This window comes from Dermacentor silvarum, chromosome 9 (genome assembly GCF_013339745.2).
Source record: "Dermacentor silvarum isolate Dsil-2018 chromosome 9, BIME_Dsil_1.4, whole genome shotgun sequence".
Classification (NCBI taxonomy): domain Eukaryota; kingdom Metazoa; phylum Arthropoda; class Arachnida; order Ixodida; family Ixodidae; genus Dermacentor; species Dermacentor silvarum.
Window position 1 is genome coordinate 120,202,926 of NC_051162.1, and position 16,146 is coordinate 120,219,071.

The 16,146-nt window shown below is 48.1% G+C and overlaps 2 protein-coding genes across 2 annotated transcripts in view; one reads left to right on the forward strand and one right to left on the reverse strand.

Moving 5' to 3' along the window:
* Nucleotides 1-11,019, reverse strand: part of LOC119464178 (UDP-galactose transporter senju) — a 45,051-nt gene extending 34,032 nt beyond the window's left edge. The window contains exon 1 of the mRNA XM_037725036.2: nt 10,736-11,019. Coding sequence (XP_037580964.1) covers nt 10,736-10,835 — 100 coding nt within the window. The 5' untranslated portion in view covers nt 10,836-11,019. The remainder of the gene's footprint in view (nt 1-10,735) is intronic.
* Nucleotides 11,020-11,812: 793 nt separating this feature from the next.
* Nucleotides 11,813-15,898, forward strand: LOC119464179 (E2F-associated phosphoprotein). The gene is made up of 4 exons (XM_037725037.2): nt 11,813-12,025; nt 12,145-12,341; nt 12,934-13,294; nt 15,571-15,898. Exons 1-4 carry the CDS (start codon nt 11,967-11,969, stop codon nt 15,815-15,817), a joined length of 864 nt encoding a protein of 287 aa, XP_037580965.1. The 5' UTR covers nt 11,813-11,966; the 3' UTR covers nt 15,818-15,898.
* The last annotated feature ends 248 nt before the right edge of the window (nt 15,899-16,146 follow it).

Here is a 16,146-nt window from a genome sequence, read left to right on the forward strand (position 1 = left end):
TCATTCAAGTCTTGACGTAAGTGACGTCATGAAATCCATATAATTCATGTTATGACGCGCACGTCATAAATGGCAGGTCATGCAAGCATGCCATTCATATCCTTATATATTGAGTTAAAGGAACGACCACGACGGCATCATGTCATTCATACCATTTTTATCATGACATACACATGACATGACAAATACGTCATGCTATTGGTGTCATGATATGCCATTCATGTTATTCTTGCATGTGATTACGCCCCACCCTCCTCGTGCCTGTTCTATATATCCAGTTGAAGAAACGCCCACGACGGCATCACAACGTAGGGGGCTAGATAGATCGATAGATGTACATAGACATAGATACACTCAAAGCACCTGAAGTTCGCAAAGAATGCTTCTCATTAAAAGAAGAACAGCTTTTACGTGAGTTCGTTTCCCTGCCGTTTATACGTATCTATATACGCGTGACTGCTTGGCGTCCGAAAGCTGTCAGTGTGGCTTTTGCACAAATATACGCTTGTCGCGTGTGACTACCGCAGCCAGATGTTCGCGCGACATTTCGAGTCACGTCTCTAGGGGACTCGAAACAGGTGGCGTACACAGAGCAGGGGTCTCAAACACTCACCGCACGTGCATCTGTAGCCTTTCTCGAGGAAATCGGAGAATCTCGATATATTATTAGATCTAAAAAATAATTTGGGAGACTTTTATTGACATGCATTTACCCCGTTCAAGAATTATGATGCACTTAAAATTAAATCAGGGGCTTTCAATGTGAACAGTATAGGCTCTGATTACGAGGCACGCCGCGGTGACGAACTCCGGATTAAGATGGACTATAACTGGGTGTGGCTGAGAGAGCAAACGGGGATAGCCGATATTCTTATTGACATTAAGAGAAAAAGTGGAGCTGGACAGGCCATGTAATGCGTAGGATGGACAGCCGGTGGACCATTAGAGTTGCCGAATGGATATGGACTTGGATATGGATATGGAATGGATATGGACTTCATCGCGCCACTAGGTGGCGCGATGAAGTTAGGAAATTTGCAGGCGCAAGTTGGAATAAGCTAGCGCAAGACAGGGATAATTGGAGATCACAGAGAGAGGCCTTCGTCCGGCAGTGGACATAAATATAGGCTGCTGCTGCTGCTGATGATGATGATGACGATAACTGGGGTTACTTAACGTGCGCCTAAATTTAAGCACACGAGCGTGTTAGCATTTCGATCGCCCCCACCGAAAGGCGGGTGCCTCGGCCGGCATCGAATACACGAAATCGAGCTCAGCAGCGCCCACAGCCGCCTCCTTACGTGCGTTTAATAATAATAATAAAAAATACGTATAACACATTTCAGCTGCGACTTAGTGGTAAATGCGAGAAAAATGCGTAAGCATTACGTCGCACTTCTACGAGGTCCCAGATCCACAATGTTCAGCCACGTTCACCACATTGCGAAGCCCATGTCCAGGAGCTCACCTGATAAACAGCCTGCCTTTTCGAAGCGCGAAGTGCAACTAACGGTGGTCCGGAGCAGAACACAGTCGGTTAAACCACACACACACATTAAGTTAAGGGGCACTAAGGAGCGACACAAAATCAATTTTCCACTGATAAAGCCATTAAGTGAAAACGCCATTCTTTTTCTATGAGAGTGGCGACGTGGGCTTGCTGGTTATTCATCATCTTGGGACGAGCCTTGGAGCAATGCAGCAACAGTCCTTATTGACACCGCCGAGACGTGTCGCGTGTGAGGCGCGTGCGCTGCAACCGGGCCCCTCTTTCGCGCTTCGTTCTGGACACGCCACCCCATCTAGAGACGCCGCCCCGAAGTCCGCGCGAGGCGCGTGTCTGAACATAAATTTTCTTCATTTATTTATTTGTTAGTTAGCTGCATCGCCCCGTAGGGCATTACAGCGGGGAGGTTACAGAGTTAACTAGGTACACGAACGGTGAATTCAGACAATATTGTCTCCATATATATAACGCGTGCTCGATTCTTCCCAGCACCAAAAAAAAAAAAAAAAAATGTTAAAGGATCTTTCTTTTTTTGTTGTCAGTGAAGAGGGGGCGCGTAGCCAGTGACCTAGGTTGGCGTCAGAGAGGTTCATTAAAGACCGGTACGTACTCCAACCCAACAGTAGTCCCGTGTGGTTATATGCAGAAACCTTACATGTATTCGGCATAAAAACAAGACACAGCGTAACTGTTGCGGGTACACGTCGAAAGGTTTTCAGTCCGTATGGCCTAGGTATCAGCGAGCTTATTAACAACAACAACAAGATTGTGTGTGTGCGTGTCTTCTGTTCTAGTTCCATCTGTTTGTCTACACCCGTTTCCGCGGCGACAGCGAGCTGAAATCCCTTGAGCTGATAAGTTTGTCAAAGCGGACTAAGCCTGTCAACACGTTACGTGTATAAATCTCCGCCCCCCCCCCTCCTCCTCTTCCTCTTCGCAAACAGACGTCGTACTCATACATGAGTGCCTTATTTGGAAGCAGCTGCGAGTGAATTCCCCATCATCAGCTGCTTGATTAATGCCCGGCACGCTTGCCAATCACGTGAACGGTCTGTTGGTTAATTAGGGAGGAACCTGTGGACACAGAATCGCGAAGCCGTCTGCGAGCCCTTGAAGAAGGTCCGTCCACCGACCGAAACTGTTGGGCAAATAAACCAAAGCTAATCGCGAAGTTGTGCTTCTCATCCTTATATATATATATATATATATATATATATATATATATATATATATATATATATATATTGTCGCAACGTCAGAAACAGAGGTCGCACAGCCCTGATCAAGAGGAATAGCAGGAGGTCGCCTTTTTAATACAGCGCGCTGCCGCGACTTCTTCTTCTTCACCGCGCCTTGATAGAAACGCGCGTGCCTGCTCGCATATTCCTCCTCTTCATCAGAGTACAGGCGCGGCATTTGCTTCCCTCCGAAGGAAGCATCGTCCCGATGCGTAACTTAAGCATATGAGGGCGGCGTACAAATGGCACAGAGTAAGACACGCAAAACAAAACCACAAAAAAACAACAGAAAAGAACAAACGAAACTTAGTTCGACAGATACGGCTTCATCCGCACCACATGCACCACTTCGGGTAAGTGCTTGCGGCGACTGGAGTTACTGTCACTGTCAGGAACGACCTCGTAGGTCACGTCGCTCAGGCGTCGAATCACTCTGTATGGCCCAAAGTACCGTCTTAGCAGTTTTTCAGAAAGTCCACGACGGCGTATGGGTATCCAAACCCATACTTTATCGCCGGGAGTGTAGATAACGGACCTGTGTCGAAGATCGTACCGTTTTGCATCTTGGCCTTGCTGATAGCAGATACGTACGCGGGCAAGCTGTCTAGCTTCTTCGGCGCGCTGAGTAAATTCGACAACGTCGGTAGGTATGTCGTCACACTCGTGAGGCAGCATGGCATCCAACGTCGTCGTGGCTTCGCGACCGTGGACCAAGCTGAAGGGCGTCATTCGAGTAGTTTCTTGTCGAGCGGTATTGTATGCGAAAGTTACGTAAGGCAAAATCTGATCCCAGTTCTTGTGTTCCACGTCGACGTACATGCATAGCATGTCTGCGAGGGTCTTATTAAGCCGCTCGGTCAGTCCGTTGGTCTGGGGGTGATATGCGGTTGTTTTCCGGTGGTTTGTACCACTTAGTGTGAGAACCGAGTCAAGAAGTTCTGCAGTGAAGGCAGTTCCCCTGTCTGTGATGACTACTTTTGGGGCACCGTGCCGAAGGACGACGTTCTCGATGAAAAAATGAGCCGCTTCGGCTGCTGTGCCCCGCTGCGTAGCTTTAGTCTCCGCGTAGCGCGTCAGGTAATCGGTTGCGACAATGATCCATTTGTTGCCGGCTGTAGAAGTTGGAAATGGGCCCAGGAAATCCATTCCAACTTGGGTGAAAGGCTGTCCTGGTACCTCGACTGGATGTAAGAGACCTGCAGGCTTGCCGGGAGGTGCTTTGCGTCTTTGGCAGTCGGCGCATGTTTGTACATGATGTTTCACAGCAGCGGGTAGCTTTGGCCAATAGTACTTGCGTCGGAGTCGGGACAGTGTTCTCGTGTAGCCTAGATGACCTGAGGTGGCTTCATTGTGGCATGCTGTTAGTATTTCTTTGCGAAGTGATATCGGTACGACAAGCAGGTACGTGCTGCCGCTGGCAGAAAAGTTCTTTTTATAGAGAACATCATTTCGCAGACAAAACGACGGCAGTCCCCTGGCATAGAGTCGCGGGACGTCTGTACTTCGGCCTTCCAAGAAATTAATGAGTGGGAGCAGCTCTGGGTCGTGGCGCTGCTCCTGTGAAATGGTGACGGCGTCGACGACTCCCAAAAATGCAGCGTCAACGTCCGCGTCATCGGTACCTGCGGGCTCTACGGGTGACCGCGAAAGGCAGTCGGCGTCGGTGTGCCTTTTCCCTGATTTGTAAATGATGGTCATGTCGAACTCCTGAAGCCTAAGACTCCAGCGCGCCAAACGGCCAGATGGATCTTTCAAGTTAGTCAACCAACAAAGAGAATGATGATCGCTGACAACCTTGAATGAACGGCCGTACAAATATGGGCGAAATTTGGTAACCGCCCACACCACGGCGAGGCATTCCTTCTCGGTAGTCGAGTAGTTTTCCTCCGTACGAGAGAGTGTTCGACTGGCGTAAGCGATTACTTTTTCGAAGCCGTCTTGCCACTGCACCAGTACGGCCCCCAGACCAACATTGCTCGCATCGGTGTGAAGTTCTGTAGGGGCTTCCAGGTCAAAGTGCGCAAGAACTGGAGGCGTTTGCAGGCGCTGGCGTAGTTCGTCAAATGCTATTTGCTCATTTTCACCCCACAGAAAGGGAACATCGTCTCGTGTAAGGCGTGTTAACGGGGCAGCAATACGAGAGAAGTTCGCAATGAACCGCCGGTAATAGGCGCACAGCCCCAGGAAGCGCCTCACTGCCTTCTTGTCGGGTGGTGTGGGGAACTTTGCCACAGCGTCTATTTTATCTGGGTCCGGTCGTACACCCTCGTGACTGACGACGTGGCCGAGGAAGCACAGTTCACTGAAGCCAAAATGACATTTCTCGGGCTTTAACGTCAGGCCAGCTGAGCGTATGGCTTGAAGAACAGTGAGTAACCGGCTTAGGTGCTCCTCGAATGTAGCCGAGAACACTATGACGTCGTCTAAATAGACCAAGCAAGTTTGCCACTTCAGGCCTGATAGTACGGTGTCCATTAAACGCTGAAAAGTGGCTGGCGCTGAGCACAGACCGAAAGGAAGTACCTTAAATTCGTAAAGACCGTCGGGGGTCACGAAGGCCGTTTTCTCACGATCTCTCTCATCGACCTCTATCTGCCAATACCCGCTTCGTAGGTCCATTGATGAAAAATAACGTGCATGCCGCAGCCTGTCCAGCGAATCGTCTATGCGTGGCAGCGGGTAGACGTCTTTCTTCGTGACTTGGTTTAATTTGCGGTAATCGATGCAGAAGCGCAAGCTGCCGTCTTTCTTTTTGACCAAGACCACGGGTGAAGCCCAGGGACTGTTCGAAGGCTGGATCACGTCATCCTCGAGCATCTTGGTCACTTGCTTTTGAATCTCTTCACGTTCCTTTGGAGCTACACGGTAGGGGTTTTGTCGAATCGGCCTCGTGGTATCATCCGTGATTATACGGTGCTTGGTCAGCGGTGTTTGTTTCACTTTTGACGTAGTCGAAAAGCAATCTTCGAACTGGTGTATCAGCTCCAAGAGGCGCTGTCCCTCAGAAGGCGACAGGGTGGAGCTGACGTCGAAAGACAAATGTGTCGAGGCCGGAACGGTCGTTTCTTGACGTTGTAAAGCCAAACAATCTTTTACTTGAATGACTTCGTCGCAGTAGGCAATTGCGGTGCCCTTTTGAATGTGACGGCGTTCGTCGCTGAAGTTCGTCAGAAGGACTTCCGCTTGGCCATGAGTCATGTCGAGTAGGCCTCTAGCAATCGAAATGCCGTGGGATAGCAATAGTGCAACAATTTGCTCCGCGATCACATCCCCATGGTAGGGCTTCCGGCACGAGACAGATACAAGGCGGCAGGAGCGCGGTTGAATGGTCACATCGTCGGCGAGTCGCAGACGCTCATGTTTCCCGTCATGAGTGGTGTCGGCATAGGGGCTTGCAGAGAACGTCACCATACGGCCCGGAATGTTTATGACGGCGCCGTGATCTCGCAGAAAATCCATCCCTAAGATGAAGTCTCTGCAGCAGTCGGGGATAATGACGAAAGTGGCAACGAAGCTGGAATCACCGATGTGAATTCGAGCGGTGCATGTTCCTGTTGGTGTTATTACCTGGCCACCGGCACTTCTTATGTGTGGCCCGGTCCACGGCGTCTTCACTTTCCGAATGCGGTCGGCCAGCTCCTGCCGCATGATTGAGAAGTCTGCGCCAGTATCAACAAGTGCTGTAACGTGATGTCCATCTATGAGAATGCTAATATCGGCACGGGCAACGTCGTCGGCGGTAGTATTCGTCGTCGTCGTATCGTCCTCTTGGGTAGCGTGGGGGGTGTTTTTGGCGTCGCGACACTGGGCAACCTTCCCCCCGGAGGTCGCTGCCGTTAGTTTCCCCGGCGCGGACTAGGGGAACGACCACCCCTGACGACGTCAGCGAAACTCTGGCGGTTTGGGGAAGTGTAACGCACAGGGGATGGGGACTGCAAGCGACGACGCGGTGAAGCTGCTTGGCTGGTCGACAGGTGATCACGATTCGGGGCACAACGGTCGTCAAAGCGCAGAGAAGCGGCGGGCGAAAAACTTGCCACCCCAGCCTCTCGATGGGGACAGAAGCGGGCAATGTGGCCAGGTTCCCCACAATGGAAACAGAGTGGTCGACGGTCGGCCGTGCGCCACAAGTCAGTACGGCGAACAGGAGGTCGTCGCACAGACTCTCGTTGCCACCACGGCACGGGAACGGTCCGAGGCTGAAATGGCGGTACCTCCGGTGAAGGGGGAGGACGTCGGACCACGTCGGCATAGCTCAATGGACGTGCCTCAGGGCATGGAGGTGGTGAGGAGAAGGCTTGCCGCAACTCTTGCCGCACGACTTCGGCAACCGAAACGACTGGAGACTCCGTAGGAGTAATGCCGAGGGCTCGCAGCTCGAGCGCGAAATAAGCATGGGTGAGTTTCTGTCGCTCGGTCCAGTGATTGACATCAGCGACGCGCTCGTACTGATCGAGCCAGTCCTCGACATCTTCGAAAGCATCACCATGGAAGGTTGCGGGAACGTGAGGCTGTTCAAGAGTCACCTGGGAAATGCTCGGCGCCGTCTGAGAAGAAGGAAGAGTGGCCGATGGTGTTGGAACAGCCATGCTGGTGGGAGGCGCAACGGGAGGGAATTCCGGGCTCAGGCCGAGCAAGCGCCGACTGAATCGATGGACTGGAGTCGTGACGAGAAGTGGAGCTTCCGGACTGGGTGTACGAGTCCTTATAGGGGTTGAACGCATGAGGTTCAAGGCTCCAGCACCTCCACCAGTGTCGCAACGTCAGAAACAGAGGTCGCACAGCCCTGATCAAGAGGAATAGCAGGAGGTCGCCTTTTTAATACAGCGCGCTGCCGCGACTTCTTCTTCTTCACCGCGCCTTGATAGAAACGCGCGTGCCTGCTCGCATATTCCTCCTCTTCATCAGAGTACAGGCGCGGCAATATATATAATTTTACGCCATTTCTGTCTAGAGCGATGAAACTCTGTTTTAATTAGGTTTGAGAGATGTAGTGCTAAGGCTGAAGGACTGCCATACGAACCTGCCAATCACATACTGAAACTGAATTGTATTATGGTGTTTTACGTGCCAAAACCACGATTCGATTATGAGTCAGGCCGTAGTTGGGGACACCGAATTAATCTTGACCCCCAGGGGTTCTTTAAAGTGCCCGCAATCCCCGGAACACGGGCGTTTTTGCATTTCGCCCGTATCGAAATGCGGCCGACGCGGCCGGGATTCGATCCCGCGACCTCGTGCTTAGCAGCTCTACACCATAGCCGCTAAGCCACGGCGGCGGATTTAAGGGCGTAGAGTGATTAGTCCACTATCACTTGTTCTTCTTCCATAAACTGTGTCACTATATACCCTAAACGCTACATCCGGAATTCATGTCACGACCACATTATTTATCTCAGTGCATTGATTCATCAGCATAAAGTAAGAACTAGTGCACGCGACACAACATCCGCTTTTTTTTTTACAATCATTTTTGCCATAAGCAAAGAAGGAAGGAACGAACTTCCCGTTGGATTAACGGGAATTTTTGGAAAGCGTTAGATAATATTATATTATATAATAGCAAGCATTTGTAATAGCTAATGTTGACCATTTGTATGCTACTTATATTAAGCCGTGGTCTAATATTAAGCCGTGTTCTTATATTAAGCCGTGTTCTTAACGAACTCTCAGCTAACATTGTATAATTAGTTAACAGCGAGCACAAATAGTCAGGCAAAGCAATTTATTAATTGGCCAATGCACCACGTTCGGATTCCTCTAAAATAGTGTGCGGTGCTGTCGTAAGCCTTCAACGAGCACTAACTACACTATGCTATACGTTTATCTGATGACGTGCTATTCCTGTGTTTCATTACTGTGGCCTGGTCACAGCCTCTGGTGCACCAAGCAGATACGAATGCCTTCTTGCTTATATATATATATATATATATATATATATATATATATATATACCTATCGCACTCCTGCTCCAGCTTTGTGTTTGATTGCACGCAGTTGACGTGTTAAAATGTTCGTATTTACGAATATATAGTCACTACTGGATTCGAAGACTGAATCGAGTCGGACGCTATTCGATCCGTTATTCTAATGTTCAGCACACCCTATAATTATCTTTTTAGGGGCGAAGCTCCTTAAAGCGGCACCCGTTCGTCCCTCGTCGTAGTAGTAGTGTGTAACCAGTCTGAGAAAAATGAGAAAAAAAAATTCCGAAGTTGTGTCCTCCGTAGCGCGGAATCGAACCAGGGACCCCTCGCTTCCGAGCGCGCGGCGTTAGCCCACTACGCCACGAAGCTTTTTTTTTTTTTTCTTTATTGCACTACGCCACGAAGCTTGTGTCTATGTGTGCTTCGTCACTACGCCACGAAGCACACATAGACACAAGCACCACGATGGCAATAAATACCCAACATTAACGAAAGGCCGCGTTTCTAGCGCGTTACGGCCCGTGTAAGAAGCTGGTGTAAGACGCTGTGGCCTCTCCGCCTTACCTTCAACGCGTTTCGAACGCGCTGCCCAAGGCGGTGGCAAGTCAAGTTCCAGTCGAGGAGCGTTTATGAATACGGGGGGTATACTCTCTCAGCAGTCATGTGATGGCGTCGGCAAACGCGGTGCACGTTCCGGCATGTGTAAATGGCTGCGTAAGACGCTGTGGCCGCTCCCCCTTACTAGAGAGTACTGCACGTCTCTAACGCGTTTGTGCTAGCGTCCCCTTAAGCGGGAGATCCGATGATTCCCTCCGGAGCTTCGCCCACTCATCATCATTCACCCCGTGGATATGCTGTGATTTTTTTATTGCTGCCTAACTGCCCACAGGTGAACCCTATATTGATAAGTATCCGCGTTATGCGCTGTACCAGCCACATTTCTTTCATTTTTTCTTCTTTTATTTGATAACGTGCGTACGTCGAATAAGTGTGGAAGCCAAATATTAGGTGTTCCGCCTAAGAAAGAGCACAACCAGCTTCCACGCACGCCTCTTGTCAATTCGCCAACCGCTGAGCGAAAGTGATCACTGAAATTACGACCGTTGGGTGAGCAGTGACGACGCAAGAAACTTCTGCTTCTTCATACAAAATTGGTACGTTACCTACGCGCAAGCCTGATCCAACGTTTTTATCTTGTGTTTGCACAGTGCGGCAAAACATTTGGCACACTGCCTCCCAGTTTCTTCGATAAGTGCGCTCTGTCGCGATCGAGGCAGTAGAATATGCCTCGATCGCGACAGAGCAAATACCGCGTGTCGGCGCTGAAGCATGTTATCAGCGACGAGGCGAATCGCAAGCACCGGACTTCCGCGTTTGAACGCGGAAATATGTCTAGCGTCTCGTATAGGAAACGGATCCTTAATGACGTTTGCCTCAAGTAAAAATTAAATAACGACAATGAAAGGCGCGCTCCCCGAATAAAGATTGCGGGTGCCCCAATGAGACAGATTCGAATACTTCAAATGGCCGTACCCTGCTCCCACATATGACGGCCAACATGCAGTTGCGGGAAAGGTACGCCAGGAGTACGTGTCAGAGCGCAATAGTTCGATACGTTTTAATCAATCTGAGTGGCACCGTATTAATGCGGTGAATACAATCGAAATACGCGCCGGCCCGGAAATTCACTCTCTAATTCACAGTGTTGTCAACTTAGTTCCAACGGAGACAGATCCGAAACTAAACGAAACCTTCCAACACACCTTACGCGCATCTAAACCATTCCGTAGCAACACCCGAAAGGCACCGATGTGAACACGAAAAAAAGCTACGCTCGTTGACAGCTGACAAAACGCTGCATGCAGACGACACCACGATCGACTCTGTTCCCAATCTCAGCTGAGACGCGAGCCAACGCCGCTTTTCCGTGCTTCGCACACATACAACACACACACACACCGGAAAGCAAAACAGCGATCGGCGAATATGATGAAATATGCAAAGCATTGCCCACTTATATCGTGTCTGCGACCGCACGATTCGAAACTACACCCGTTACTTGCCTTGGTTGACGAAGAACCCGATGTACGCCACAAACACGACGGCGCTCAGGCGAGTCGGGAAGAGCTCGCCCAGAAAGCGCTGCTTCGACGCCGCGTCCATCCCTCGACGCACGAACTCGGCACCGCGCCGCCGGTGCGGATCCAGCCTGACGACGAAGGAACACCGCTGTTTATGCGAGCTCTCTGATCACGCAGCGAAATTCAAGCAGACGCGCACCGCCCCTCACGGCCCACAACGCCGACTCTTCCATCACCGCTACCATTCACTGTCCGTTATTTCTCTTTCGCCCTCCCTTGCCTTCTTTCCTCACCAGCGCCAGCTCTTCGGCGCTGCCAGTAAAAAAAGAACTCTCGCCAACCTTCAGAATTCAAAACTTTGACAAAGTCTTAGTGATCATTCTGCCACCTCAGCAAAAAACTAAAAACATAGTTTGTACGCCTCAACAAAATAATTTTCAGAATAAACGTTTTTTGTGTGCGCATAGATGGCGCATTCATCTGTAAATTACCTTAAAATTGGTTAGAATGTGTGCGCAGTTGTGGAACAAACTACTATTCCTACTTTGTATAGCTCTCTATTAATTTACTATCGCGATTGATACTTTGCCTTTCAGGCGAAACTGCGACTTTTAAATGCCAAGCACGGTGATGCGAAGCATTTCTTGGCGAGCCTTTGCCACTTTGACAGTTATCTATCTATCTACATAATGTTGGTCACGTGCACTTAATTCAAATGGAAGAAAGCTTGTCGTAACTCTGAATGGCGCTACAAAATTATTAAACACTAAAAACTGCAAAGCCCAGTATATTTGAGCGGCTAATTTCATTTTTACGAAACCAGAGACTATATTAAATATTGCAACATGTAGTGGTACTATTCTAGTAGTAAATAAAAAAATTTGGTCATTTGCACGTGCTGGCGTTCGTCACACACCGAAACAGGGTGAGAGAGCGACAAACTGGAGTACACTCTAGCTTCTAGGCACTATACTCTAGCTCTAGCAAACTGCAGCTTTTTCATATAATTTATCCCATAATTTATCCACTTGCAGCAGCCGCGCCTGTTGTACTAATCCAATCCAATCCATACCAAAACATTTCCAAACAAACATGGCGCTTAGTTGTCCGTGATCCGCGGTGTCCGCAGCATATCCGTTGTATCTGGAGGGCCGTTTCGTGGCGTGCTACGGAACGAATAAATTAACGTGACTGTTCTGTGGCGATATCCGGCATGGACTACGATTACCAGGTTTGCGAGGACTCGGACAGCGAAGGCTACGACAGTAGCAGGTAAGCTGGGATTCTGCGCCGTTAATTTCGCTGCACTGCGACTGTGGGATATTTCTTAAACTTTAATTTTTTTTTTCCCCTAAACATTCGGTCTAGCGACTCATTTTGTTCTTTTGCAGCTCGGAAGATGCCTTCGAAGCTTACGTTCGCCAGAAGTATCTATCCCAGCCTGATCAGGTAGATGATTTCGACAAGGAGATGGAAAACGAGCTCTCTGCTACCTTTAAAGTTTTCGAGCAGAGACAGCTGTTCGACGCCGCTTCTACAGATTCCCGAATCAGCGCTGGTCCGGCCGGTCAACGGCTGGCGGTGAAAGGTAAGCACATCGAGCGGACAGCCTCAATTAGCAGCGTGCTATTGCGGGGATCAAAGCCCATCGTCGAATGATTCTGTAGATACGTACACCTAATTAACCTTTCACGTATTCCGTATTCCTATTGAAAGCGTTGGTTATTAGCAGTTCAGCTGGAAGATGCCGTTTGTGCGACAGCCTTTGAGAGATTAGTTCATGTTCTTTATGCCTGAACTATGGCACGGCTGTAACACCAGGAATACTGATAGCCGTCAGCAGTTTTATTTAAAGGATCGTGTCATGGGTAAATTGAGGGATACAAGCACTCGTACAGCTTATATATTCCCATGTAAAAAATTACAATAGCATTCCTTTCTTCGCCAGCTACATGAACACTGCGACTCACCTGGGAGCACCATACGCACAGAAGGTTGACGATATCTTTACACAGGCCTATGGTACGTTGTATGTTGTAAACTGGGCAACACTTCTGACCACCGGGAAATGTTGACTGCTAGGACGTCAGCTGCTAGACACAAGGTTGTGCGCACGTACGTGTGTTTGACTATTTGGAGCAGCCGTGAAACTAAGAAGATTACAACATTTTTTAAAACAGGTCAGCAAGCACACACTACCGAAAAACCTGGCCAGTCAGGAGGTGGTCTCCAAGATGCAAACACAGAGAGTCGCAAAGCAGAGGACTCGGCGCAGATGACCGCAGCAGACGGCAGCTCACCTAAGGTGAAAGAAGAGGACGACAAAAAGACCGAGAAGAGCGGTCCGTCCAACGACGACCTCTTCTACGATCCAGAAATGGATGACGAAGATGAAAAATGGGTTAACGAACAACGGCGAAGCTGCATATTTCCCGACAAGTCTGAGCACAAGGACGGTGGTAAAGCCAAGCCATTGCCTCAGAGTGATGCTGTCCTTAATTGTCCAGGCTGTATGACGCTTCTCTGCCTCGACTGTCAGCGGTAAGTAACAATTAAGTGTACTACAAGAAAGAGTAAACGGACGCATGCAGAGGAAGTAAGTTCAGCAGAAGCTTGGTTTGGTAATTGAGAAAAGGCACAAAAGTGGAACACAAGTGGCAACAGCATATTAACCCCTTGACCATTTTATTATTTTGACAATTTCTGTGCCCAAACTGCGTTTTTTTTTTAATTTGATATTATTTTTCTTCTAAAAAGCAAGTTTTTGGTGTTGGAAAAAAAAAATCAAGCACATACTAAGTCAAATTAGTGTATTAAAGTTTATTATTGCTCATGATAAAGAGGCCAGCTACCTGCTGGTAATCAATAATAAAAAAACATAACAAGAGCGCTGTTCAGAAAGTCACTCGGCAATGTTATATTGAACGCCTTACTAGGGACGCCCAAAAAACAAGCCGAGGAGCCTTCGTGAAGATGTCCTTCCTATCGATGCGATGCCAATGACGCGCACTCGCAATAGTGTCTTCTGAGCAGTCTTCTTCATCTGATGAACTGCTAATTTCGAAGTTATCGCTATTGTTTCACTTCCAGAAACGAAGTAAACTTCGGTTTCTGAATCATTATTGTCCAAAGAGCTGGACAACGGTGAAATGCTTCTTTTCCGCGATGACAGACCAGAAACACATGCATCGCCTCCACCGGACGCCATTTTTTAAACATCAGTTTCCCCCAAAGACATGTGAAACAGCGGTTGAAAAAACAAATTACCTGCCCAGTGCTGCCATCTGCAAAGCGATACACCAACTAGCCCGCAAACGAGCCTGTCTCGTTCAAAATGATCAAAAGGAGATATTATCTTGAGCAGACTAGCTACACACGTGCAAAACGGTTTTGGCACAGTTCAGAAAAGACAAGCTGTGCTCGTCCGAAACGGTTAACAGGTTAACATTCTTGCGACGTTGTGGATTTTTGACGGCATCTGCATAGGTCTAGTTAACTGAAGACTCAATACAGAAGTTCCGACAACCTTCTCCATGTTAGAATAGGCCATATGCAAGAAAATACTTAGAAATGCGTGTCTTCACACTGACGTACTGCCTCTGCCGTTTGACCATTTTCTGAGTAGTCAATATCTTTCACTTAAAGGACTGAAGCTTTTAAAAATGTGTCTAAACTGGAGTTAGTGTCTGCTTTGCCTCTTATGTGACACACACAAATGGCCTCCTGAGGCAAATGCTGATGTAGTCGGTATTTATAGATTCACGAAGTGGAGTTCAAGTTCAGTAGATTTTAGGAGTATTTTTTTTAGTTGGGATGGACTCAAAACTTTGTTTGCCGAGCATGACAAAACTGTTAAGGTAGTTAAAAAAATAGCGGCATGTTTACAGCTCAGCAACTGTGCAGTCAAAGTAGATATAATGTTGCTGTTCTGTAAGCAGGATCTGTTTGAGTCTCCAGAGCAAAGGTACTTCATTTACCTTAAGGGGAGCTTTAGTGCTGTTTCCGCTTACAGCGTAGCGACTGTCAAAACAGAACGTCCAACACGAAGACTGGCAGCAGTGAATTGTAGCCATAAAGGAAGCCATGGTTTCGTAGACAGCATGCAAGCGGACAAGCTATATGTACAACTTCCGCAGCTTGGTTCACGAGAGCAATGCTATTGCGGGGTGAAGTGGCAATGGCCGTCCTGTTGCCACTTCACTGCACATAGAAACGTTTGCTAAACGGCTAGGAAGTCCCAATGAGCAAGCAGATGTTTCCCTTGGAGGATAGCGTTTCACGAGGTGCTAAAACAAGAGTCAGGTGCACGGCACGAATTTATGATACTAATGGCCTCGGAACTGCATTAGAGCCCCATCATGTTTGACTAGATGACCAAGGGAAAGCGAGCGATGTTTGGTGGTATTTTAGGTGCGTTGAACCCTTGGAAAGACATTCAGATTAGAATACAGGAACCTTTGGTTGTAGTCTTTGGAAATTTCTGTAAAAGGTTTTCCCTTCTATCACTTGCTACTCAGTCTTAATCTACAACGGTTAACCCCCTTATGAACAAGCATCTTCTCACTTCCTGTAATGTAGTCTCACGAGACCCGCCAAACCTCAATCTTTCCTCGCCTCACGGGGAACATCAGCTCTTGAGCTTTGTAAATGCCTTATTCTAAAAAGCAGTAGCATTCTGTAACCGCATTCAATATATGAATATTGTATGCTTTATGTATGTATGTGTGTTGAACTCCCTTTCATATTTTCCTAGTGCAGTTGTGGCATTGACATTGTGAGGTTTTGCATCTGCAAATTGCACACTTTGCTCTGTGCAGGCATGAAATCTACAACACGCAGTACCGTGCCATGTTTGTGAAGAATTGTGTTGTCAACAGAAAAGAAACACTCAGATGCCTGCCATCGAGGTCGTCATCAAAACGCCGCCAAAACCTTCCTGAAGGTGTAAATGACCCACGTGACATCTTCAACCCTGTACAGTGCGAAGTTTGCCGTACAGAGGTTGCAGTGTACGATAGTGAAGAGGTGTACCATTTCTTTAATGTCATCGCTAGCTTTTCATGAGCGATAAATTCCTTGTTCGACTCGGCTGTTTTAAGGGCATGTACATAGACCACTGTAAATAAAAGCTCACAAAGTGCTCTATTCTGCGGTTGACTACTTGGGCATAAGGTATGTTTCATTTCCACTGCCAAGCTTTCACTGCGAGATCAAGACACAATGGCACAGTACTACAATTTTTGGCTGTACAAATAGTATACGTGTCGTGGTATCGAACTGAAACTGAGCCAAACACCTGGAAAAAAAAAAACATTATCTTTATGCGAACTGGAGCTGAACTGAAAAGTTAAAAGTTTTTTCACTCCAGAACAAAACGGAAAAGAAAAATAAGT

What these genes read in the sequence shown, in the direction of transcription:
- LOC119464179 (XM_037725037.2), top strand. Translation starts at nt 11,967, where the DNA reads ATGGACTACGATTACCAGGTTTGCGAGGACTCGGACAGCGAAGGCTAC. An exon ending in GAAGGCTACGACAGTAGCAG is followed by an intron (nt 12,026 to 12,144) that starts GTAAGCTGGGAT and finishes GTTCTTTTGCAG; the next exon opens with CTCGGAAGATGCCTTCGAAG. An exon ending in TCAACGGCTGGCGGTGAAAG is followed by an intron (nt 12,342 to 12,933) that starts GTAAGCACATCG and finishes TTTTTAAAACAG; the next exon opens with GTCAGCAAGCACACACTACC.